The 25,265-nt window shown below is 38.2% G+C and overlaps 1 protein-coding gene across 1 annotated transcript; it reads left to right on the top strand.

Moving 5' to 3' along the window:
* The first annotated feature begins 3,434 nt into the window (after nucleotides 1–3,434).
* UCN3 (urocortin 3) lies at nucleotides 3,435–3,944 on the top strand. The gene has a single exon (XM_069094177.1). The coding sequence runs from the start codon at nucleotides 3,435–3,437 to the stop codon at nucleotides 3,942–3,944; it is 510 nt and encodes a 169-aa protein (XP_068950278.1).
* The last annotated feature ends 21,321 nt before the right edge of the window (nucleotides 3,945–25,265 follow it).

Genomic DNA, 25,265 nt, shown 5'->3' with positions numbered 1-25,265 from the left:
TACTAGATTTCTTTCATCTTGAGGGGACATTTGAAAACACTGTTCTTACCAAATGGAAATGTGAAAAGGTTCCACCATGTAAATATTTTGAATATTAAAAAATGTATATATTTGATCTGGGGACTCAGATTCTTTCAGAGTCTGGTTAAATAAATGGCATCATGTTAAAAAAAAAAAAAAGAAACCAGGGTCATCTACATTCTAAGATGACAAATTTTAGCAGGACCTCAGTAGTGAACCAATTTTCCCCTCTCCCCCAGCCCCAAATATTACTAGGTGTGTGATTTTGGACAAACCTCTAAACCAAAGCTTCTTCAAATAGATGAAAATGGAAATAACACAAATTCACAGAGCTATGATAAGGAAAGTGCCTTGAAAACCTTAAATGTGAGTCATTATCCTTTGTCCTCTCTAGGACATAATAGCGTCTACTCAGATTGGCTCCTTTTTCACCTTTGTATTAAACAGAGCTCAGGATTTGAAGTAAGGAAGACCTGATTTCAAATCCAGCCTCAGACACTTAGGAGCTTTGTGATCCTGGGCAAATAACTTAACCTCTTTCAGTCTCAGTTTCTTCATCCATAAAGTAGAGATTATAATAGCAGGGCTTTTGTAGAGAGCAAATGAGATGATATTTGGAAGTTCCTGGCAAATCTCTAATGCTATAAAAATGCTCAGTTGTTATTAACCACTTCTGTGATTTCATACTTACTCAGAGCATACCCAAAGGTGGTCAAGAGTGTAAGAGTGGATTGTCACAGCCTTGAATGAGAGAAAAGACAACTTCTTGTGCACTGAAGAAATATTATTCTTCCATGTCTCCACACACCAAAAGAAATATTTTTTCTAGATTTAAGAAATATCAAATAAAATGAGCATTAACACATACAAAGTAAAGCAATGAGAATTATACATGAAACCATATATGTCCATTACATATAGCCTGCTTTTCCTTTTAAACAAAGAATTCAATGTTCTTTGAACCTGTTCTGCTTATCTGCACTTCTTTTTAAACTTCTGTGAATTAAAAAGTTTCAATAACTATCTTTTTTCCTTATTTTCTTTCTATGACAATATTGTTGTTAACCTCTATTTCTTCCCACCTCTCCTCTCCCCCCCCCATTAAAATTAAAAAGTAAAACAAACCAACACAACAAATATGCATAGTCAAGCAAAAGTAATCCTTTCTGTTAGAAGGTGAGTAATATGCTTCATCAATGGTCCTCTGGAGTTGAGTTCATTTCATTAATCAAATTTCTTAAGTATCTCAACGTTGTTTTTTCTTTACAATGCTTTTGTTATTGCATAAACCAGTTTTCCTGGTTCTGTTCACTTTACTCTACATCAGTTCATACAACTTTCCCAAGATTTTCTAAAACTAGCCCTTTCATCATTTCTTATAGCGCTAATAGTATTCCATTATATTTTTATACCACAACTTGTAAAATCATTCCCCAATAGAGGAGCACATCCTTAGTTTCCAGTTTTTTTTTTAAATTATGACAAATAGAGTGCTTACATGTATCTTTGTATATATAAGTCTTCTTTTCTTGAACTCTTTGGGGTATAGGCAGGGAGGGGTATGCAGGCAAATGGTGTAATAATGAGCTCTGTATGAAAAAATATATACATGACATGCTTTAGCATTTAATCTGAATTATTAACACCTCTTCCAAACCTTTCTTAAGACAAAATCAAGAAAACCATTAATCAAACTCTGCAGTTAGAAAAACTGTTATTGATCATGTTGTTTTCAACTCTTCCTACCCCATTCTGGGTTTTCTTGGCAAAGATACTGGAGAGGTTTGCTATTTTCTTCTCTAGGGGATTAGGGCAAACAGATTAAGTGACTACCAGGGACTCACAGTTAGTGATTGTCTGAAGTCAAATTTGAACTCAGGTCTTCTTGCTCCAGACCCAGTGGTCTATCCACTAAGCAACCTAGCTACCTCAAGGAAAACTGTGTTTAAATGCAAATGTTTAAGCTCAGAGGCAATGGCATGACTCAACTTTTTATGAGTCAAATACTTAACCTTGAGCAACTGCCTAAAATGCAAATAAATTATAGAGAATTTGCTATTAGGTCCTTTATATATGTAGAAGATATACTAAATATATTATTCTATTATTATACTATTTAGAAGGGCACAAAATGAATTTTTTCTTTCCTTTATTAAAATAGTGAGGTTTTAAATTAAAAAAAAAAAGTTCTTGGAGTTGGCATTCAAGCACCTGGGTTTGAATCCTGGTTCTTCTACTTCTGCTTTTGCTAAGATCCTGAACAAGGAGCTTGACCTCTCTGGATTTGATGTACTTCAATAAAATGAGTAAGTGTAAACAAATAATGTATTAGGCCTCTTGTAACACCAAATCTTATGAACTCTTATGTTCTTTCTTCCTTCCTACAGGCAGTTGTCCAATTCTCTTAGGAGCAGTGTACACCAAATACACAAGCCTCCAATTCTTCAGGTCAGCTAACTCCTTCTGTATGACTTTTCCTAATCTAAATGAAAGAGGACAGGGAGCATATGGACTAAAGCAGTGGTGTCAAATTCAAATAGAAAAACGGGCACACTAAATCTTACATAAGGAGCCCTGATAGTCACACAATGACTTAGAAAACTGTGTATGAGCATTATCTATGTTCTATTATAATTTTATTTAATGAGAGAAACAGAACCTAGAACAGGGATTTGGGATATGACTATGTGAAAGTGCTGCGACGTGAATGATGAATCAGCAAAAGAGATTTATAGGGAATGGAGAAACAGGTAGAGGTAGAACCAAGAGAGAATTGTGTCACAAAAAACACATAGAGTAGAAAGTGTCAAATGCTATAGAGAGATTTTTTTTTAAAGGATGAGAAGTGAGAAAAGGTCAGTAAATCTGTCTGAAGAGATGATTATTAACTTTGGAGAGATTAGTTTCAGTTAAGCAAAGAGGTCAAAAACCAAACTGCAAATGACCAATCCAGGGAACAAGATATTCCTAAGTGATTGTTCTCACAGGCACAGACTGATCCTCTCCTTAAGGTTCTAGATGAAAAGCTCTAGATGATCTACACTATCATTTTGAATCCTTCTGGATCTTTCTAGATCTTTCAGAAACATCATTTAACCATGGACACCTCCATGTGAACCTCAAAAACAAAATAAAATACAGATGTAGTTAAATGCCAAATTAATTGACTAATGATTCGCCTCAAAATGCACTGTCTTTTAATAATATTTGGAACTTTTTCCCCCAACAATAATACAAACCTTTTCTTACCCAGTACCTTTTGCAACTAAGAGCTTACAAATTTACAACTGATCAGCATTAGGAGTTTAGTCTTTTGACCACAGAACAGGAATATCATAAATGCCATCAGAGCTATAATAACATCCTTTTTCTTTCTCATCTTTGTCCCTCCTTCTTCCCCACTATAGGGCAGAATGCTGTTTCCTGCTCAATTTCTGTTCCTACTGCTACTTCTAGGAACTTCGAGTACAGGCACCTCCCACAAGCTCTACCAGACAGAGTCCATCTTCAGCTGTATTAATACAGCCCTATCCAGGGCTAAAAGTCAGCTGGGTGATGAGTCCTCACTGAGCAAGAGGAGCTTTGGTTACATTCCCAGTGAGGATCTATCATCTGAGGAGGAAGACAAAGATGAGAAAGAAGAGGATGAAGAAGACAAGGAAAAAAGAACTTTATCTGGGGGTAGTGGTGGGATTGGGACAGGGATTGAGGGCACCAGGTATAAGTACCAGTCACAGGCACAGCTGACCAGGAAGCTTTACCAGAACAAGGCCCAGAGTGATCGGCGCACTAAGTTCACCCTGTCCCTTGATGTACCTACCAACATCATGAACATCCTTTTCAACATAGCCAAGGCCAAGAATTTGAAGGCCAAAGCAGCTGCCAACGCCCACCTCATGGCACAAATTGGGAGAAGGAAATAAGGCTGCTTCTAGAGGGAGTCGAGCAGAAGCTGTAGGGAGTGAGAGGCACAGCATTTAGAGAGGCTAAGTACTTATTTAGGGCAAGAGGAGATGAAGGGTTGGGTAATCTAACTGGTGTTTGTAGTTGGGACCTACCCCTGATTATCTATGACACTTACTCCCTACTGGGTCTGCCTAGTGACTGCCTTTTCTCTGTAAATATAAATGAAATTGTGTTTTTTAAATTTTAAAAAGTCCCAGTTGCTAATGCCTCTTAACAACCTGCTATGTTTCCTTCCTCCACCCCTCTGACCTTAAGCAAAATTAATGTATTTCTGTTCTCTGAGCCTCTTCCATCTGACTCCTTATCTACGAAGAGAATTACCAGGTTTGTCTTTTTCTCACCCTATCCTACACCTTCTTCCTCCTGACTTTTCACTATCTTTCATCCAAATCCCAGTTTCCCATACCATATTAAAATCAATATATCTTGAAAGCATTCTGACTTGTTTGAGTTCTTTTTCTGCTGTGTTTCATTCTCCCTGTCAAGAAAAATCAAGCCTGGTGGTTCTGGTCACTCACTAGTAGACTGACTTCCTACTCAATACCAAAAAAAAAAAGATAATGTATACATGTGCTTTGGGAAAAGTTTGTGGTATGTGATGGTTGTGTATGTGTGGTGGCAGTGGTTGTGGTGGTGAGGGGGATATTGAGAGGCTAGGCTGGCTTCAGATTATATATGTTGCTAACACTTGGATTGAAGCCATTGGTATCAGGAACCACGCATGATAATAAACTAGATCAGTTTCTGAAAGGGGCTAAAGGGGAAGTGCCATTTCCATGAAGTACAAATGACAAAAAGAAAGAAAACATGGAAAGCATACTGTATTTGAAGTCAGAAGATCTGAGTTCAAATCCAAGCTCTGACACTATCTCTGTGACTTTGGTCAATTCACTTAAACTTTCTGAGTCTCAGTTTCCTAAAATGTAAAACGAGGGCTAAAGACAAGATTATTTCTAAGGTATCTTCCAATTTTTATCATCCTATGACAGAGTTGTAAGGCAATACCTTTGGGAACATCACAAAATCACAGAATTTGAGAGTTGGAAGGGATAGTTGGTCTACCTCATACCCTAAAAGAATCCCCAATACAACACTCCCAACAAGTGACCATCTAACCTCTGACAAAAGACCTCCAAGTAGGGGGAACTCTTCACATCCTGAGGCAAGTCTTTCAACATAAAGATTCCTCTAATTGTTAGGAAATTTTCCCCAGCCTGAAGTCTGAATTTCTGGGTTTTGCCTTCTGGAGCCCCTTTCACACAACAACCTTTCAGATATTTGAACACAGGTATTAAGAGGCAGCATGGTACATGGGAAAAAAATCCTACTCTGAAGTTAGAAGAGGATGTAGGTTCAAATATTGCCTCTAATGTTTAGTACTTTTGTGAGTCTGGGCAAGTCACATTGCTACCCTGTGTCTTAATTAACTCATCTGCAGAATAAGTTGATTGGAGACGGACTCTGAGGTCCCATTCAGTTCTTGACCTCTCTCCCGAGTCTTCTTCTCAAGGCTAAGCATTTACAAATATTTCTTTAACTGATTCTAATATAACATAGACTCAAGGACTTTACCATCCCAGTGGCCCTTCTTTGCATAACCTCTGCTTTATCAGCATTCTTCTTAAATTGTTCAGCCTCAAACTGAACACAACATTCCAGATGAGTTTTGACCAGAGCAGAGTATAAAGGAATTCTCCCTTCCTTCTTCTCAGAGCCAGGTCCCTCATTGCAAACCAGGATCACATTAAGTCATTTTTTGGCTTCCAAATCACACTGCTTATACATTTTGAACTTTAAGTCCACTAAGACTCCTGGAGTTTTCCCATACAAATTGTTGTCTAACCATCTCTAATACATTTCATCTTATTTAGTTCAGTCCAACACTCTAGCTGTCAAGATATTTTTTAATCTTAATGAGTATACCATTTGCACCTTTAACCAAATCATTAATCAAAATGTTAAATAACACAGAGTTAAGTAAAGGTCCTTGGGGTACTGGAGATCTCTTGCCATGTTGACCCTTAACCATTAATGACCACTTTTTGAGTTCAGAGACCCAACCAATTTTGGATATAATTAATTTTAATTTTGTCTAATCCCTATCTCTCCTTATTCTTCATAAGGATAATGTGAGATTTTATCAAAAGCCTTGCTAAAATGGAGACAAACTATAATAAACTATTGTCTCTTCATCCACCAGTTTTGTCAAAAGTGGAAAATTGTTACTTTGAGATGACCTATTTTTGCTGAATTTTAGATTGTCTCGTCCAGCGGGACCAAGTTATTCGTGGGGTCGAGGAGGACCCAGCCTGCAAAGGAATGGGTGGGAAAGAAAGAGTGAGACCAAGCGAGTTTTTGTCAAGGTCTGATTTTATTATGCTAAAACAAAGCATATATACTCTTGGGGGATGAGGAAATAAAGAAAGGGGGGAGTGAGAGGGGTTTCCATGGGTAACAACTGAAACTTCTATAGTTGTAGCAACTTGTTCAGCAGTTGTAGCAACGAAACTTCTGCGGTTAGAACATCAGGTATTTTTCACGGCCGGCTGATTCTCAGGACAGGGTATTCGGGGGTGTGGCTTTCTTACGGGGGGATGGGCACTTGGCCCTAAGGCCTTCGCTCCCAACATTAGATGACTCTTTATAATCACCACTTTATTCCAGAATATTTCCTGAAATTGAAGTCAATATTATTGGCCTATAGTTTTAATGATCTATACTCCCCCCGCCTCCCTTTTTAAAATTGGGACATTTTTCTCTTTCCCAATTTTATGTGACACCTCTCCTGTTTTCTACAATCTTCCAAATATTGCTCACAATGACTCAACAATCAAATCTGCGCATTTACCTGGGCCAAGTGACTTTATTTAAATCACTAGGTCAACAAGGTTCAAATCTTGCCTTTTATGTTCAATACTTTTGTGTACTTCGTATTAGCTTATTTATTTTTTGTATTAACTCCCTGTTAGTTCATTTTGTTCTAGTATTTTCAGTGTGAAAAAACCATTCTCCTTGGCAGAGAAAACAAAAGCAGGACAGGATGGCTCATTCTTAGTGAGCAGCTCTGCCTTCTCTGTGTTGTCGATCAGAGTCCTTTTGATCTACCTTTTTCTTCCAATATAGCAAAACAAACAAATCAAAAGATTAAAAAAAAACACATTTTTGTAATCTTTGAATTCCTCCAACTTCAGCTCATTCTGAATTTTAGCCCTCTTGATACTATTTTTGCAGGATTGTTTTATACTTTCATATTCATCCTCTGTTACCTGGCATTTCTTCCATCTTCAGTATAGTTCTTTTTAAAAATCTATGTTGATTAGTGAGTTTCCTTGACATCCCATTGGATTTTTCAGACAAATCCCATTTTCCTCTTCTTTGGAAATGTTGCCCTGTAAGTCTTCAGGATTTCACTTTTGATTATCTCCAACTCCTTATCACTAAATACTCCTCACTGTGAGACACCTGAGTATTAAAGTGAAGTGTTAAGTCTAAATGACATTTTCCTCACATTCAATAACTGGATTTGGCAAAGAGAGAGCTATTTTCCAATGTGAAGTTTTTAACTAGATCTGTACCCTTCCCAGTTCTTGGATTTCTTCACATAAGTATGATTTCTTAATATTTGATACTACATCATTCTTCTCTTCCTTTTCCTATTTTATTTCTTTTGAATATTGTATACCCATAGTTCACTTATGGGTTAATTTTCCTCCTCATTTTAAGATATCTAGTTCCTCTTTTTTGTTGTAGAAACTTTGGGCATTTGGATTTTATTTCTTGGGTGTTGTGAACTTCGAGGAGTCTCACATACTATTTTTCATTCTTTATAGTTATTCAATATAGCATCTAGCTTGGTGGATGTACATAGGCAATCTTGTTCTTCCTCTATCCTTTTTAGTTAAAACTCCTTTGATCTTTGATTATATTTTTATTTACTGACTGAATTGCAAACCACCAGGTAAAAGAATTTTTGCCACCCTTTTTTGGGTAGATTCCACCCCTGCCCAGAAATCTGTTATCCATATATTTTTAACTATGGTACAGAAGTTGAAATCCCGATTTCAGATACAGCACTTTCATAGGCTAGCTGTTCACTTTCCAAATCAATTTTTTTGTTCTGTATCCCTTTACTTCGATGGATTACATGAGGAAAATAAAACCTGTGATTTTATGATCTTCAGTTTTTGGCTCAAGTGTTTGTAATCTTTGGAAATACTTTTTAGATTCTCTCTGAAGTATCATTTGCACATGAATCAGCAGAAGTGGGCAGTTTTCATCCATTATGATAAGTCTTCTCTTCTTCCTCTGACACTTATTGGATTTGTTAGTGCCTTTGCAAAGGTTATTCCACATGCCTGGAATGCACTGTCTACTTCCCCTCTACCTCTTAGAATCCTTTGTATCCTTCATAATTCAACTTCCATCTTTTCTATATGACCCCTCTTGATCTTCCCAGCTGCCAGTGCCTCCCTCCAAAACTACATTGTATTTGTTTTCTATATACTTTTGTATGTATATATTATCTTTCCTGATAGAAAGGAAGGCCCACAGAGGCAGGGTACTGTTTCATTTTTGTCTTTGTATTCCCAGTTTCTATTACAATGTCCTTCTGGGACAAAGTTAGCACTTAATAAATGCCAATTGATTAACTGTATAGCACAATTGCTTTTGTTCCTCTTGGTCTCTTCCTTGACAAACAACAAAATAATAAATCAAATCCTCATTTGTAATGTTTTCATTCACACAGATTTGCACTGTCTGAGCAAGTCCCAAGTTCTAGAGCTCCTGGCCAGTCAATCATGACTATCTTTGGTGCCGCAGCTGCAGGAACCTCCACGCAGGGGTACTCTTCTCCTCTAAGAAGTTTGCTTAAAGTTGGGAAATGCCTTATGATGAGCACCTGATTTAGGAACTCAAGAATTCCCAAACTCACCAGAGAGCTTGCTGGTCACTGACCTGTGCTAAGAAAAGGAAACAGAAGGGCAGAAGAAGTCAAGGATTCAAGACACATAGCAGGTATCTATGGACTTCAAACTGCAATTGCCACTATGGAGGAAAAAGGAGAATGGAAAACATAGTTATTCTCACCTCTAACCCTCTTCTTGCTCCCTCCCAACCAAGTCCATGATAGATTAAGTGCTAGGGAAAAAAAGGCAGTCAAGTCATTGTACCCTTTTTATATAAAGAGTAGGGAAGTTCTTCAATAAGAATATGTCCCCAATAATATTTAGAGGTCAGTCACCTTTAATATATTGCCCCATCCCACCCCTCCAGTCATTGTAGATAAATTAAAGGAGTTCATTATATGCTGATCCCAGCAAAGAGAGAATATGTCCCAGCTCCTTTGGGGTTCTAGTCTGACAAAATCAGGGGTTTTTCTCATAATGCCCCAATATATGCAAAGAATCTGGAGTAAGTAAAATGGTAACACAATTTGCTGGTAGGGACACATTGCAGATGGCCACTGGGAAGGTTATATCAAAGAAGACTCAGTGACCCCAGTTAGTCAATAAGCATTTATTAAGCCCCTACTATATACCAAGCACTGTGGTAAACACTGGGGATAAAAAGGCAAAAGACAGTCCCTGCTCTCAAGGAGCTCACAATCTAATGGTAAATACAACATGTAAACAAATATGTACAAATAAGCCGTACGTAGGATAAAAAGGAAATAATTAAAAGAAGGAAGATGATAGAATTAAGAGGGATCAGAAAAGGTTTCCTATAGAGGAGAGGATTTTAGTTGGAACTTAAAAGGAAACCAGGGAAGTAAAGAGCCAGAGATGAGGAGGGAGAACATTCCAGGCATGGAGACAGTCAAGAGAAAATAAGTGGAGTGGGGAGAAGAACTGTTGTATTCTGGGAAGAGCAAGGAGATCAGTATCATTGGATCACAGAATAATGGGGGTGTGGATGTAAGCTCTAAGGGGATATGGAAAAATTTTCTCCATAGTGGCAATTGTAGTTTGAAGTTCATAGATACCTGATAAGGGGAGAACAGGTTATGGAGGACTTTGAATACCAAAGAGAGGATTTTAAAAGGTGATGGAGAACCACTGGAGTTTATTGAGTCTTTAACAAATGGTAAAATTATATGTATGCTAAAGAATTGTTTTAAAATTAATTTCTTCATGATTCATTATTGATGGGACTTTGAACTTTCCCACAAATTTCAGAAACCCAGTCCCAGGCATTCACCAGTATAATCCCAGTACAATCCTTTTAACTGTCCTTTCATTGTGGCCCTCTGACGCAGCCCAGTCTTTTATTCTCTGCTACCTCCAGACCACCTCAGGCTACTTGCCATTCCTAGATCACATCCAGATCTTCCCACAATCTTTTTATATAAAATATATATATCAATCTTATCCCCATTAAATTGTGCAGATGCTTAGAGTGACCAGTATCATAATAAACTCACTACTCTGATAGAAGACTTGAGTGGTCAAATTCTTTCAAGGTAGACCTGCCCAGTACCATTGCATTTTGGGGTTCCTAGAGCCCCTAAACCACAACATTATCAGTTAAGTTTGATTTGTATATCTATTTCATACACCTATATACCCAGGGTTGTGTCAAAATTGCTCAGGTAAAAAGGGGGTAGCAAGTAGAAAAAGTTTAAGAAGTCCTCATTTATAGTGTAAGAGAAGTTTGGAAGGGAGAAGGGTTTAGGGACAAAAATAATGAATTTGAGGTGTCTGAAAATACAACAGAGAGGTTAGGTCTTGACAAATAGATTTGAGAGTCATCAGAATAAAAATTTAATTAAATTCATGGGAGCTGACGAGTTCATCAAGTGAAGTAATATAACTTGAGAAGAGACAAGACTGCCCCAGTATAAGGGATTATACCATGATGAAATATTTCCATGCTAGTATTATTATGGCGGGGAAAAAAATTTGTCCTCTCAGTAACCTAATGTCTTCAAGGAGGAAGTCTTACTTAGATTTCCTTACTTAGGAATGTCTACTTAGACAGAAGGCCTAGAAGCTGCTTTGCTATATTTTGATCATCTTAAAAAAAAAAAGATGAGATAGAAAAAAAGAATGTATCAGGGAAGGAAAGAGGGAAGAGGGGGAGAGACCTTACTATGTCATATAATTGGTTGGTATAAGATTATACAAACATGTGAAGAGATTACCCACTAAGAGGGTCAGGGTTGCTCTGGAGACCCCAAAATACCAACACGCCAGGTCCTGCTGAATGAATTCGACTCAAGTCTTCTTTCAGCCAAAGAAAAGTAAAATTTATTCAAAGTTCGCTTGCATTAGACACAGAGTAAGTCTGAACTAGGGTGTGAGATGGGGTCTTATATACAGAAGGTTGTGGGAGGAATCTCGGGGTGTTCTAGAGGAGGAGTTTGGGGAGGGTCTTCAGGAGGAGTTAATGAGGTCAATGATTGATTAAGGGTGGGAAGTAGCTGGAGGCTACAGACAATGGTGGGCTAGGCCAGTTCAAGGGTGGATTGATATTTTGATAGGTTCAAGGGTGGGAAGTAGATGAACAATGGAGGGCTAGGCTAGTAACTAGGCTAGTAGCTAGTAACTAGGCTAGAGGTCTGGGCTGAGCCACAATGTAAGGTTTATTGCCTCATGCAAATGCCTCATCAAATGAGATTTAATCAATTTAATCAAGAGTCCAAGGGAATTGAGGGGACTCCCAGAGCCCATACCTCATCACATGGAGGAAGGGGTGAGAAGAGTTGCTTCTTGTTTGTCCTTCATTCTCAAAGAGAACCATGACATGGGGTGGGTGATACCATGACATGTAAGTGAAATGAATTTAAGTGAGAGAAGGCTGTGCAAAGTCACCAGCCTCATTTTCTCTTCTGGAGCTATCTGGGTCCAGTGGCCAGATGTAGCAGCAAGCACCCCAGCATCAGCAAGGTGGCTGCTCACACAGGTTCTTGGATCTGCTTTGTTAAAGGAAAGCAACTCAAAATGGGTTAACAAGCTTACTTTAATCAGTCAGACATATATCATTTACCTTGTTCAGGGGAAAAAGGTCAGCACCCCAAACTTCAAAATATACAGACAGAATTATCAAGACATTAACAGATCAAGTAGACAGATTTCCCAACTGTCCAACCATTACATCCATACCCAGTCAACATCTGGGTTTCCACATCTGGGTTTTTCAAAGCCGGGGAACTCTCAACAACGGCTTCCCAGAATTCAGATCAGAACACTTCTCAAAGTGAGTCCCCAAAACAAAGCTACACATCAGGGCTTATATAGCCTTCTCCTGGCTCAGAAAATGTAACAACCTTATTGACTCACTGGCTAATCAAGAAGTATTTACTGAAAAACAAGCCTCCCATCCCAGGCTTCAGGTGCACTTTAGCCTAGGGGCAGGGAAGATCTTCCAAATTTGCATTCCCATTACACCAGATCTGGACAATTGTTGATGGTCCAGGATGCAGTGGGGGAACCTTGGCCTTCTCAAGCTAAGTTCTTTAATAGTATTGAATTTGACTGAGGCAGTACCCACTCAGGGATTAAGGCTTAAAAAAATGAGGAAAAGAATGGTCTCTTAAAAAAAAAAGATCTGGGAGGGGAAGACCCTCAAGGTTTCTGACCAAAACAAAAATATTGAGGCTTAAGATTTAGGGGTGTTTGGGACCCCAAAATACCAACATGCCATGTCCTACTGAATGAATTTGACTCAAGTCTTCCCTCAGCCAAAGTAAAACAAAGTTTATTAAAGATTAGGCATAATGGGTAGACTCTGAAAGAGCCTAAGTATTTGTGAAACTTGTATTGGACAAGTGCGCCAGAATAATCTGACACTGAGTCTTCACTAGATTGAATTCTCAGCCCCTTCATGGAGGCCAGATGGATCTTATATACAGAAAGATTGTGGAAACATTTAGGGGTGGTCTAGAGGAGGGGTTTGGGGAGGGCCTTAAGGAGGAGTCTAAGGAAGATCTTGAGGAGACTGAGGTCAGACTCCAGTAATGAGATTAAGGGTAGGAAATAGCTGAAGGCTACCTGGAGATGACAGACAATGGAGGGCTAGGCTAATTTAAGGGTAACAGATTTGGGTATAGATATTTTGAGAAGATCAAGGGTGGGAAGTAGCTGGACAATGGAAGGCTAGGCTAGGTTAACAGTAACAGAGATTTGGGTCTAGCTATAATGGAAGGCTTATGGGTTCAGGCAAATACCTCATAGAGTGGGAAGATTCAATCAGAGTTCTAGGGATTTCTCAGAGTCTGTACCCCATCAGAAACAATTGTTATTTACATTCATTCTGAGCCAATCAGGGCCCAAACAGTGACCAATATGTACATGAAACTCACTTTCATCTGAAGTGAATAAAGTGGAGTAGAATACCACTCCTCCCCAGCCCCCCAACACACACACACACACACACACACACACAAGTTTTGTAAAGAAATTAAACTCAGTGGAAACAAAGAAGCATTAAACTCAGGAAAGAATCAGGAGAAAAAGAGGGGGAAGTGGAAATTAGGTGGGAAGATGGATTCATCGAGGGACTAATTAAAGAAAAAAAAACTCCCACTTTAGAGGGTGAATAAGAGAATAGAAAGTAAAGAAAGAATAACAACCTATAATCAGGGACTGGACAAGGGGAAGAGAAAAAGAGGAACAGAATACAGACTCTATCAAATATAGATATCTAGTGTTGAGCACACTCTTCCTCTCATTTTCTTCATTAAAAAAAAAGGATAGAGAGGAAAAAAATTAAAAGGAGAGGTAAATGCACAATAATTATTATGAATGTGAATGTGATTAAACTCACTCCTAAAATGGAAAATGGTAGCAGAATGTATTAGAAAGTAGAATTTAACAATATGTTATATATAAGAAGCACACTTGAAACAAAAAGATCCTGCACACACTAAACTGACTTACTGTTATTTATTCTGACTAGTGAGATACCCATCTAACTAATATCAACAATTCATGCAATCAAACTTTATTAAACTATGATGTTTAATTATCTATTCAGCAATACAAACATCAGCCCTTCTAGGAATAAACCACCAGTCTAATTCCTAGGTATCCCAGTAATCATGTCTCATCTGGTGTTCACTAGAACATTTCTTCTCTCCCTAGCCAGAGGCTATGTCTCCTTCCAGGAGACAAGTCTGGCAAGTCCCTATTAATCATCTCTACCCTCAAGCAACCATTAGGTAGAAGATTCTCAAATGCAAGGGAACACAGGAATCTGTCCTATTCTCAATCTAGGATGAGGCTGGTAACTGGGCACTCTGGCCAGCTCTTATGATTCTAGCTAGGCAGATTAGCTAACTATGCTCAAATTCTAGATGATGGTCTATTACCTGATTTGTTTATCACATAATTTGATTGTTAGTGATTACATAAACTATTGATAATGATGTTTACTTTTTCATTGGTCATTGGTCCTGGAGGTTCACATATATATCATTAGTTGTTTATGAACACACATATGTTAGTTTCCAAAATATACCACATAAGTGTTTATCTCATTATTGAAAAACAACTTAATCTAATATAAATAATCTAATAGGAAAACAACTTAGTTACAAAATGGAAGTTTAAAAAATTGGAGTCAGTTATACTAATTTAACAAAATTTATTCTCACTATCGATCCACATAGAGTTCAAAAGGGGAATAAAGCAAAATCTATTATGTTTTGGGTGGATTCAAAAGAATTGAGGTAGAAATCATGACTTCAAATGAGGTAAGTAAAAACAGACTTCATTAAAATAGGGAAACTCCACTATGCTTAAGGAACCACAGAAAATGAACTTAAATCAATATTTAACATATTGTAATGGGAATGCAAATTTGGAAGATCTTCCCTGCCCCTAGGCTAAAATGCACCAGAAGCCTGGGGAGGGAGGCTTGTTTTTCAGAAGATACTTTTTGATTGGCCAGTGGGTCAATAAGGTTGTTACATTCTCTGAGCCAGGAGAAGGCTATATAAGCCCTGATGTGTAGCTTTGTTTTGGGACTCACTTTGAGAAGTATTCTGTGATTTGATCTGAATTCTGGGAAGCCGTTGTTGAGAGTCCCCCGGCTTTGAAAAACCCAGAATGTGGAAACCCAGATGTTGACTGGGTATGGATGTAATGGTTGGGCAGTTTGGAAATCTGTCTACTTGATGTTTCTGTCTTGATAATTATGCCTGTATACTTTGAGATTCAGGGTGCTGACCTTTTCTCCTGAACAAGGTATATGTCTGACTGATTAAAGTAAGCTTGTTAACCCATTTTGAGTTGTTTTCCTTTAGCAAAGCAGATCCAAGAACCTGTGGTAGCTGCAAACCCTGAGGACGCTTGGGGTGCTTGCTGCTACACATATATGCACTAAATGTTATAGCATCTAAATTCTTAAAGAAAAAGTCAATTGGTTTACTGGATGAAAAAGATAGTAAAACTATAATATTTGGAGTTTTCAATGTAATCCTCTCAGATATAGACAAATCTAAACAAAGGATAACTAAAAAAGAAGTTAAAAATCTAAATGGAATTTTGGAAAAAGAAGGGTCCTTACAGGTCATCTAGTCTAATGTCTGGCAGTAATGTCTAATGTTTGAATGGGAGCAGAAAAGCTTATAAATATTTCTTAATTGTATGTGGTACCTTTGCAAAATTGTCCACGTACTAAGGGAATAAAAATTTCACAAGCAAATGCAGAAAAGCAAAACATTAAATATGTCCTTCATTGAAAGAATGCAATAAAAATTACATCCAGTAAAGGACCTTTAAGGAAAGGATTAAAAATTAATTGTGGGACTAATAATTTCATCCCAAAGAATTGATGAGTCAAAGAACAAATCATAGGAACAATAGAAAGTTTCATTTAAAAAAAATAACAAGACAATTTGTCAAAGGAGACTGCCTTGAATGCCTGCCACCCTCAAATGTGGGGCATATAGAAATTTACTGTTTAAACTGAGGAAAGAAAAAAGATCCCTGGTTATACAAGTCTAATCCTGTCTTGGATCAACAGAGGAAGGATTCTGCTAATGGATGACAACTCTCACTGCAATCAAGGTCCAATCCAGAAAGGAAAGCAGTCAAAATGCAACTTCTCAATATACTGTACATTGATTTTATCCCAGCTCTGTCTTTAGAATCCTAGCTCACTCTTCCTGCCCCCCTTGGTGTTTTATTTAAAATATATGCAACCACTATACATGAACTCAAACAGGAAATGACTGAAATCACCCCAGCTGGTGGCTCTAATAATTATAACTTTATCCCTTTTCCCCTCATAGGTGATTTAAATGTCAATAGAATTATAAGGCAAAGAATTTTTTTAATCTTCCCATCTGTCCTGGCATTTTTGGTGCTTGATTATCAAAATGAATTGAAGTGATAGTTGGATAGATCCCACTGGCAAGCCTACTTTCAAGGGATTTTGAGACTCCATAGATTCAAGGATAGACTGACCTTTAGAAAGAGGGAATTCTGCCAGTACAGAAATGTTTGCATAGATTTGGCAGTAACAGATCTGTTTTCCCTCTAGAAATACTTTGATCAGCAAAGTGCTGGAGATAATGTCTCCTTTTAGGGAGCAGTGAGCACTGAGAGCAGCACACCATTATAGTAATTATTACTGAACATATTTACACAGAAACATTTAGATTCAAAAGACAGTTGGTCTAGGGAGCTTCTTCTGCATCTCCATCTTTACTATCTTTGGGGAAATCAACAGTGGACTTCATCCTTTATGACTCATTTAAGAATTAGGGGCCTAGAATAGTTCATTAGATTAGTCTCCAATACCCTAAAATATGAGAGTACCTTTCCTAAAATGAGGGAATGCCTTTCCTCTAACAACCCATGTAAAAGCATCTAGACTCCCCCTTCTATAAAATTGCAGACAATAATAATAAAAAATGATATGCCAATTCAAGTCAATCAATATTTGTTAGATGACTACTCTATTTCAGACACTGTGCTAGGCACTGGGAGCAAAAAAAGAGAGGCAAAATGGTTCCTGTCTTCAAGGATCTTACAGTCTAATGGGAGAGAAAACATTTAACAGATTGGAGATAACCTTAGGCTGATTAAGGAAGATTGGGAAGGGCTTCTTACAGAAGGTGAAATTTTAGATGAGACTTTAATGAAGTCAGGGAACCCAGGATGTGGAGGTCAGGAGGGAAGGCATCCCAGGCATGAGGAAAAATAAGGATCAGGATATGTAGTGTCTTATCAGAGGTATAATAAGAAAGCCAAAGTCACTGGATCATAGAGCACATGGAGAAGAGTAAGTTGTAAAAAAAACTGGAAAGGTAGAAAGGGATCATATAATGGAAGACATAAGTTTGACTTTGAAAGTCAAACAGGCGATTTCATATTTGATCTTGGATGCAATGGGGAAAAACAAGAGTTTGTTGACAACCATGTTTAATGACATGGTGGGATTTTGCTTTAGGAACATCACTTTGATAGATAAGTAGATATTTTGGGTCTGGGGAGTGCCTTGAGTCTGGAAGACCAATCAGAAGGATATTGTCATAGTCCTGGAATGAGGCAATAAGGACCTGTATGAGGGTGGTGGCAATCTCAGAGGACAAAAGGGAATATATACAAGAGATGTTTCAAAGGTATAAATGATAGGAATATGAGAGATGAGAGAGTGATCACACCTGGGATGTGAACACTGAGTGACTGAGAAAATGGTGAAATGCACACTAAATATAATTTAGAAATAGGAGCAGCAGCTAAATCTGTGGTAGGGCTATAGAATATGTTCAGGGAAGACTAGTACCTGTGGTGTGAGGGCTGCTGAGCCATTTTCAGGGCTGCTTTCCACCTTTGGTGTCCACCTGATGACCTAACTCTCACCTGTGACTCTAAGAAGCTGCAGCATGTGCAGTGGCCACACCACAGTAAACTGTTTCAGCAGACAGGCTAAACCAGGTTGAGTGTAACAGAGGGATCTCAAACCCATTGGTGAGTTAGGGAAGTGCTATTGCAGGTACAGATTCTCAGACATGGCAGGGAATCTGGGAGGAATGGAGTCAGAAACTTGCTACTCAAGAATTGTGCATCTCGTGACTCATCACTGACAACATCTTCTGTTTACCTAAATGCAATAAAACTTCATGGATGTACCCTCAAAACAAACATTGTCATTTAATAGACTATGTGATTGTAAGGAGAAGAGACAGACAGGATGTGAGAGTGACGAAGGTGATGTGTGGTACAGAGTGTTAGACTGAAATTAGACTTATCCTCTCCAAGATAATCATTCACCTTCAACAAAAGTGGGCATCCCAAAGCAAGATGACTACCAGGAGACAATGTCAATAGATTAGAGTGATTCTTCATGGTGAACAGTTTGCTGTTAACTTGGAGGGAAAGCTGAACCAACACACAGTTGGTAACAGTGGAGCAGAAAAGGAATGGGAAACTTTTAGAGATTTGTTGTACAATACTGCATTTACTTATCTGGGTCAGAACACTTGCAAACACCAAGACTGGTTTGATGAAAATGATGAGGAAATTCAGAAGCTGCTAAATGAAAAACAAGAACTCCCTAGGGTTTATCTGCAGTGTAGTTCATCCATCTCTAAGAAGGCAGCATTTAAGTCAATCAAAAGTAAAGTACAAGTGAAGTTTATCAACTATGAAAGATTTAGCTATTCTCAGCAATAAAATGACCCAAAACAATACTGAAAGATTTAGGAAGAAAAACATTATCCATCTTCAGAAAAAGAGCTGGTAGAGTCTGAATACAGATCAAAGCATACTTTTTAAACTTTATTTTTTTTGTCAGTGTTTTCTTTCACAACATGACTAATATGTAAATATGTTTTGCTTCACTGCACATGTATAAGCTATATAAAATTGCTTGCCTTCTCAATGCAAAGGATGAGAAAAGGGTGAGAGAAGGAGAGAATTTAGAACTCAAAATTTTTTTAAAAGAATGTTAAAAATGTTTTTACATGTAATTGGAAAAAATAAAGTATTAAATAAAAAATAATTTTGGGGGAGAAAAGTGTTTATTTACTTGAATTGATGTTACCCAGAGTTACTCAGCAACCTATGACAGAGGCTAGAAAAGACAAATCTAATTTCCAGTCAGTTTCACATAGAACCACATAAACTTTTAGAATTGGAGGGACTTCAATCACACACACACACACACACATATGCATACACTGCACATGCACACACACATATATGTATATGGGTTAGACACATAGTCTAAGCCAGGGATGGGAAATCTGTGGCCTTAAGGCCACATGTGGTCCTCTAGGTCCTCCACTGCAGGCCTTTGACTGAATCCAAACTTTATAGAACAAATATCCTTAATTATAATTCCCTGAATAAAAGGATTTGCTGTGTAAAACTTGGGCTCAGTCAAAAGGACCTAAGGGGCCACATGTGGCCTGGAGGCCACAGATTTTCCACCTCTGGTCTAAACCATATCCAAAAAGCAATTACCACTGCAACATACCCAACAAATGGTCATCCATCTGCTCCTTGAAGATCTCTAATTAAAGGGAATCCACTAAGACATCCCATTTTCCCCCTAGACATCTCAAATTACTAGGAGGTTTGCTCTGACCTCAAAGCCAAATGTGATTCTTTGCAACTTCTACCTATTGCTGCTGATTCTTCTCTGTTTGGCCAAGTCTATTTCCTTCTCCCCATGATTACCCTTCATGTACATGAACACAGATATCTAACTAGAGCAGAATACAGACAGACAATCATCTCCGCATTCCTGGAAACTATGCTTCTTTTAATTAATGCAACCACAGAGGATAGAGTGCTGGGCCATGAGTCAGCAAGACTCATCTTTGTGAGTTCAAATCTGGCCTCAGACATTTACTAGCTGTGTGACTCCGGGCAGGTCATTTAATCCTGTTTGCCTCAGTTTCTTCATCCGTAAAATGAGTTAGAAAAGGAAACGACAAACCACTCTAATATCTTGGCTAGAAAAACCCTACAAAAGTACACGAAGAGTTAAACATAACTGAAAAACAACTGAATGAAGATTGCATTCCTTTTTTTTTTTTAATGTAGCACACTATTTACTCCTATTGAGTAAATACTCTATTCATGAATAGAGGTGATTAGAGAAATCAATGAGTCACTGACCTTGTCAGTGAAGTACCAACCAGATGAAAATAAAACTTGCATTGGCACTGATGACATCAAGCAAAATTCTGGTTCTAAAGTTTCTTTTTTTCTTGTTTTTTTAGAGCACTTACTGAAAAAGCTCATATCAGGACGTTTGTTTTGTTTTTAAATCTCCTGCCCAATCCCTTTCCTTTCTGTTCCCCACAAACCAACTTCAAGAAAGGGTGAGGAGAAAAGGAAAATTAACCCAAGCTGTGGCAATATCAAGGCCTCTTATCTGAGGCTCCAATTTATTATTTTCTTGAGTTTCCTAGGACACTTTTTTTGTGCTAATGAATCACAGGGCCATTAACAATGAATCGTAGGTGCCAATGAGTTTGGGGAAGGGATTATGATTGAGGTGAGAAAGGTAACCCATGAAAAAGTAACTCAGTAAAGGAGAAGTTTCCAATTTTGGTCATTTGGATGTATTGCCTCTCATACCAATAGATTTGCTTTGAAACTGGAGAATACTTACTCACACTCTAGCTGAGTATGCAGGAGCAATGAATGGAAGTTGGTTACTTAAACGTCAAGAGCGCCATCTACTGGCTAATATCCCTTTCTTTCTTTCTTTTTTTAAAGCAATCGGGGTTAAGTAACTTGCTCAAGTTTACATGGCCAGTTATTTCTGGGTGTGGTGCTAAGTATCTGAGCCCGGATTCAATCCCAGGTCTCCCGACTCTGGGGCCGGTGCTCTTACTCGCTGTGCCACCTGGCTGCCCCAACTAATACCCCTTTCTGCTAATTAACACTGACATCATAAGATAGCTTGTTGCCCTGGAAATAATAATTTTGGAAATAATTCCAACAGGCCTGTTGTCCTGGCTGGAAACAGAGGGACTAGCTTTGGGTGGCTAAATGTATTCCTAAATACATCTTTTAGCACACATTGGCCCCTACCACTCCATCACACTTGTGAATATGTATATCCTTAGGGTTGAAGAAGGAAAAAAAATTAATAGCAAACAAGACTGAGGTTTTGGGAGAAGGAAGAACTTCCCAGCAAGTTGAGATCTGGCACAGACTGTTTAAGGATATGGAATCTTCCACGATGAAAATTAAGAACTGGATAGACATCCATTGGATTTGTATGAATCAAGCGAAATTCTACTTGGGGATAAAGTTCTGTAGAATTCCCTAAACTATTTTTCATTTTACTTTCAGAGCTTTATGATAACTAGCTAGAAAAATATAGGGAGATAGGCATGGGAAGAGGGCTTAGTGCCAACAGTTAATGTCCTGAACTGATATTGTTGCTAATCACCAGGCATTTATTTAGCTCCTGCTATGTGTCAGGTACTATGTACCCCAGTATACTTGAGAAGCAAAGAGGAAAATGAAGCAGTTCCTATCCTCAAGGAAATTAGGGTCTTTTGGGGAATTAGTATGTACTCAAATAAGTAAATGCAAAATCTATTCAGAACAAATATGTGGTAATTTCAGAGGTGGGAGGTATTAGCAGCTGGACAAGATTTAGGAAAAGCCTCATATAAAAGGTAGTATTGAGCTGATGAAAAGCTCTTCTCACTGAGGTATTCTGATTGAATTTAGCTTTATGGCAAAAGCATCAAATACACCCAGTCAAGCCAATAAACTCTTTTTTAGGTATCAGATTAGTCATACAATAGTCAGATACTGTGCAAAGTGGTGGCGATACACAAGAAGATAAAAGGAACCACTTAATATACATATTTGCTAATGTATCAAATTGCTACTTACTGAGTGAAAGATACATATTAGAACAATTCATTTCTCTGTTATGTAGTCACCATGGATCATAGAATTCCTAAACTCTAGAATGCATAGCAGCATGGATAGTATTATCCAAATGTGTATTACCAGGATCACTAACTGGGAAACCCTGCTTAGAACCCATGGCCCTCACCTGAGACAATTGTGCAATAATTTTGGGTGTGAGTTTAATATATGTAACACTGGAGCTTTTTATAAAGGAATATTTACTCCAGAAAATATAATCACAGGTAAGCTAACTTATACTCCCAACATATAGGAGGTATAATTTTTTACTGCCTCGGTCTCTAGAAAGGACAAGGGGATTGTGTTCCTAGCTTACCTTAGTTCTCATAAAGCACAGTCCCAGTTCTAAATCTAAAACCAACCTCAGACTTGAGTCTCAGACACCCTGGTTTTTTTGGGTTTCTGTGTTGAACTGGATAGGCACACTGCCCTGCCTATGATCCTGGCTCCAAGATTGCCATGGCTCAAATTCCCAGTGGCTATCACCTCTGGTATCTGAAACTAAAGAAAAACAACACAGAACAGGAAAAAAAGATACCTCAGGCCCATTTCTTGGAACCAGAGTAAAAGAAGAAGAGCATAGGAAGGCAAATCCCTCTCCTCCCACCAGTTCAGTTCATGGCATTCATGCTGGCCACATTTTCCACATTTTGCCCCCCAAAATGATGGAAAAGTGAGCAACCAGTTCAGTCTCACCAGTTTTAAAGATAAAGGCCCAAAAGAAATTAAGGCCACCAAAGGAAGCTATTCCACCCATGTCATCCGGGACTCATTGGGCCCCGGTTACATATATAATTAGTAATATGATTTAGCATAAACACATGAATTAGACTTAAGAACAATCAAGCACTGCAATGTGGGTAAATGTCAATGCTTGACCAATCAGTAGTGTAATCTTGTTTATTGTGCAAAATGAGAGATACAAAGTAAGAAAGAGTACTAGAGTTTTTGAAGCAATAGCACTCTATCTTAAACAGTTTTCATGGGTCTCCATGTTCTATACTGAACTTGTATCTAAACTGGTACACTCTCCGCAGTGAGAAATTCTACATACCATAGAAAAGGGGCCTAGTAAGGAAACTAGTTTAAAGATATACCATATAAAATGGCATGATTTACTAATAGATCCTAATCTATTTGCTAAGAATTTCTGATTTAGGAGAACATTGGCAATAATTTTCAACATGAAAGATGTCAGAATCTCAGGTTCTCAAACAAAGGTTTTCCAGCAATGAGTAAAGTATATTAGAAAACATTGAAACAACTGCAACTAAAGGGAGAGTAAAAGGAATAGTAGATACAATCAGCTAGGAGTGGAGAGAAGAGAAAGAAAGAGCTAAGGATTGAATAGATGTTGGATATCTATTTAGTATCTCAGTCAACAGTCAATAACAGATTCTAACTATGGATCCAGGGTAATTGAGTAAACTGGCTAAATACCATATGCAAAGAAGGACAAGCTCACTGTAGTTGTTATGGGATAGAGGGAGCTCCTTCTCACAAAAGGGCTTTGACTCTGGGCTCAAAAAACCTGAGTTCAGCCTTGAAGAAGTTAGATCTCCAAAAGAGGGGTCAAGTTTTCCTCAAAGTCATTGTCCATATCTTGGAGTAGAACTTCAGGGAAAAAAACCTCTGAAGTAAATAATGGTTATGACTTATGTCTAGGGCTTACCTGTTAAAGGTCTCTTCTAGAAAAATACTCAGCAGAGTAGTAGTGGTAGTAATATTGGGTATAGGACAGCTACTTGCTCTTCTACCATACACACAAACTGCTTAAAACAGAAAAGATTCCTAAGTGAGCATTTTTAAATGCTTATAAAAATAATTATTAACATCCATAATTTTCTCCCAGAAGGTAAAGATTCCTGGGGAATTCACAATACTACTAAAAGATATTTTGTTGTTATTTGCCCTTCATTCTCAATGAGAACTGTGACATCAGGGAGGTGATACCATGACATGCAATTGAATGGGATTTAAGTGAGGGAGGGCTGTGCAAACTCACCAGCCTGACTTTCTCCTCCGGAGTCATCTGGGTCCAGTGACTAGACATAGATCAGGATGACTGGATATGACCCTGGATTTTATATTCATCTTGTATTGAGTCCCAGTCTCTGGTCAGCCAGGTATGGCTTGGATTTACTCAATTCTTTCAGCTAAAGCATCCGCCTAGTGGTAGTCATATTCTTTTGCCAAAAAGGATGTAGTTGCAGGAAGCACCTTCCAGAGGAACAACTAGCACCAACTCAGAAACTCTAGTCCTCTTGAATATATGAGGTAGCCACAAAGGCTAAAGATGTCTGTTGTTGTTCAGTTGTTTTAGTCATGTCTAACCCTTCATAACCCCACTTAGGGTTTTCTTGGTAAAGATACTAGAGTGGTTTGCCATTTCCTTCTCCAGTGGATACATTTTACTGTGCAATCGGAGGTTAAGTGGCTTGCGCAGGGTAATACAACTAGGAAGTATCTTAGGCTAGATTTGAACTCAGGTCTTTCTGCCTCCAAACCCAATATTCTATCCACTGAGCCATCAATTGCCTCCAAAGATGTTTACTCCTTAGTAACACTGTTTAGTGATATACTTAGGGAAAGAAACACAAAAGAGGTAGAAAGGGGCTAGAGCTGCCATCTCATGTTTGCCTAAACAGAAGCATGTTGATCTCCATTGCCATGTGCTCTCTATCAGGCACCATGGTTGCTGAGGAGAATGGGGTTAAGACAGGGAGAAGGAGAGAATACCCTTTCTCTCTTACTAGAAATCTAAAGGATAATTTTCTGGCTGATCAAGAGGGGGATTTAGAGCTTTTCTACAGTCATTATACACTACTATGCTTCGGCTCAGTTGCCTCTCATCTTCCACATGGCCACCAGTCACAAGGACACAGGGAGGACCCATGAACTATTAGCAAAGGGTCAGAGCACAGATTTATACTCCATCAGATGGCTCCCAGTTCAAAAAGCTTCATTCAATAATATAAAACAGTTAAGTTTCCTGAAGGTAAATAGGCAATAATATTCTTTTGAGTTAGCCATAAGAGCTAACAAAGCATGACAGAAAACTTAAGGTCTTGGCTTAAGCAACCATAGAAAACAAGGGGAATTTTATGTGACATTTAAGTTGAATGCTATGTTTACATTTCTGTCAATTTCAAGTAACAGCTACACATACACAAAATAGTTCTGCTATAAGTAGAAAGGGGTTTATAAAAATCACCATGCTATACAAAAGGAAGCAATAATAATCACAGGGTTTATGGGGGAAATGGAGTTAGAGGCATAACATTAAAAAGTTTCAACAGTGACATGTTAAAAATAAGAACCTACTCAAAATGGTAACACACATGTTAATGGTTAAGAAATAACAGAAACACTTAGCACCCACCCAGAAACACCTGGCCATGTAACCTTGAGCAAGTTACT

Source organism: Petaurus breviceps, unplaced genomic scaffold (genome assembly GCF_028583685.1).
Source record: "Petaurus breviceps papuanus isolate PSGF00001 unplaced genomic scaffold, PetGlider_PUasm1.0 216, whole genome shotgun sequence".
NCBI classification, from domain to species: domain Eukaryota; kingdom Metazoa; phylum Chordata; class Mammalia; order Diprotodontia; family Petauridae; genus Petaurus; species Petaurus breviceps.
The sequence above is the reverse complement of the archived record's forward strand: the minus strand, read 5'-3'. Positions and strand labels throughout refer to the sequence as shown.

Excerpts from the sequence above, each read along its gene's own strand:
- UCN3 (XM_069094177.1), top strand. The coding sequence starts at position 3,435 with ATGCTGTTTCCTGCTCAATTTCTGTTCCTACTGCTACTTCTAGGAACT.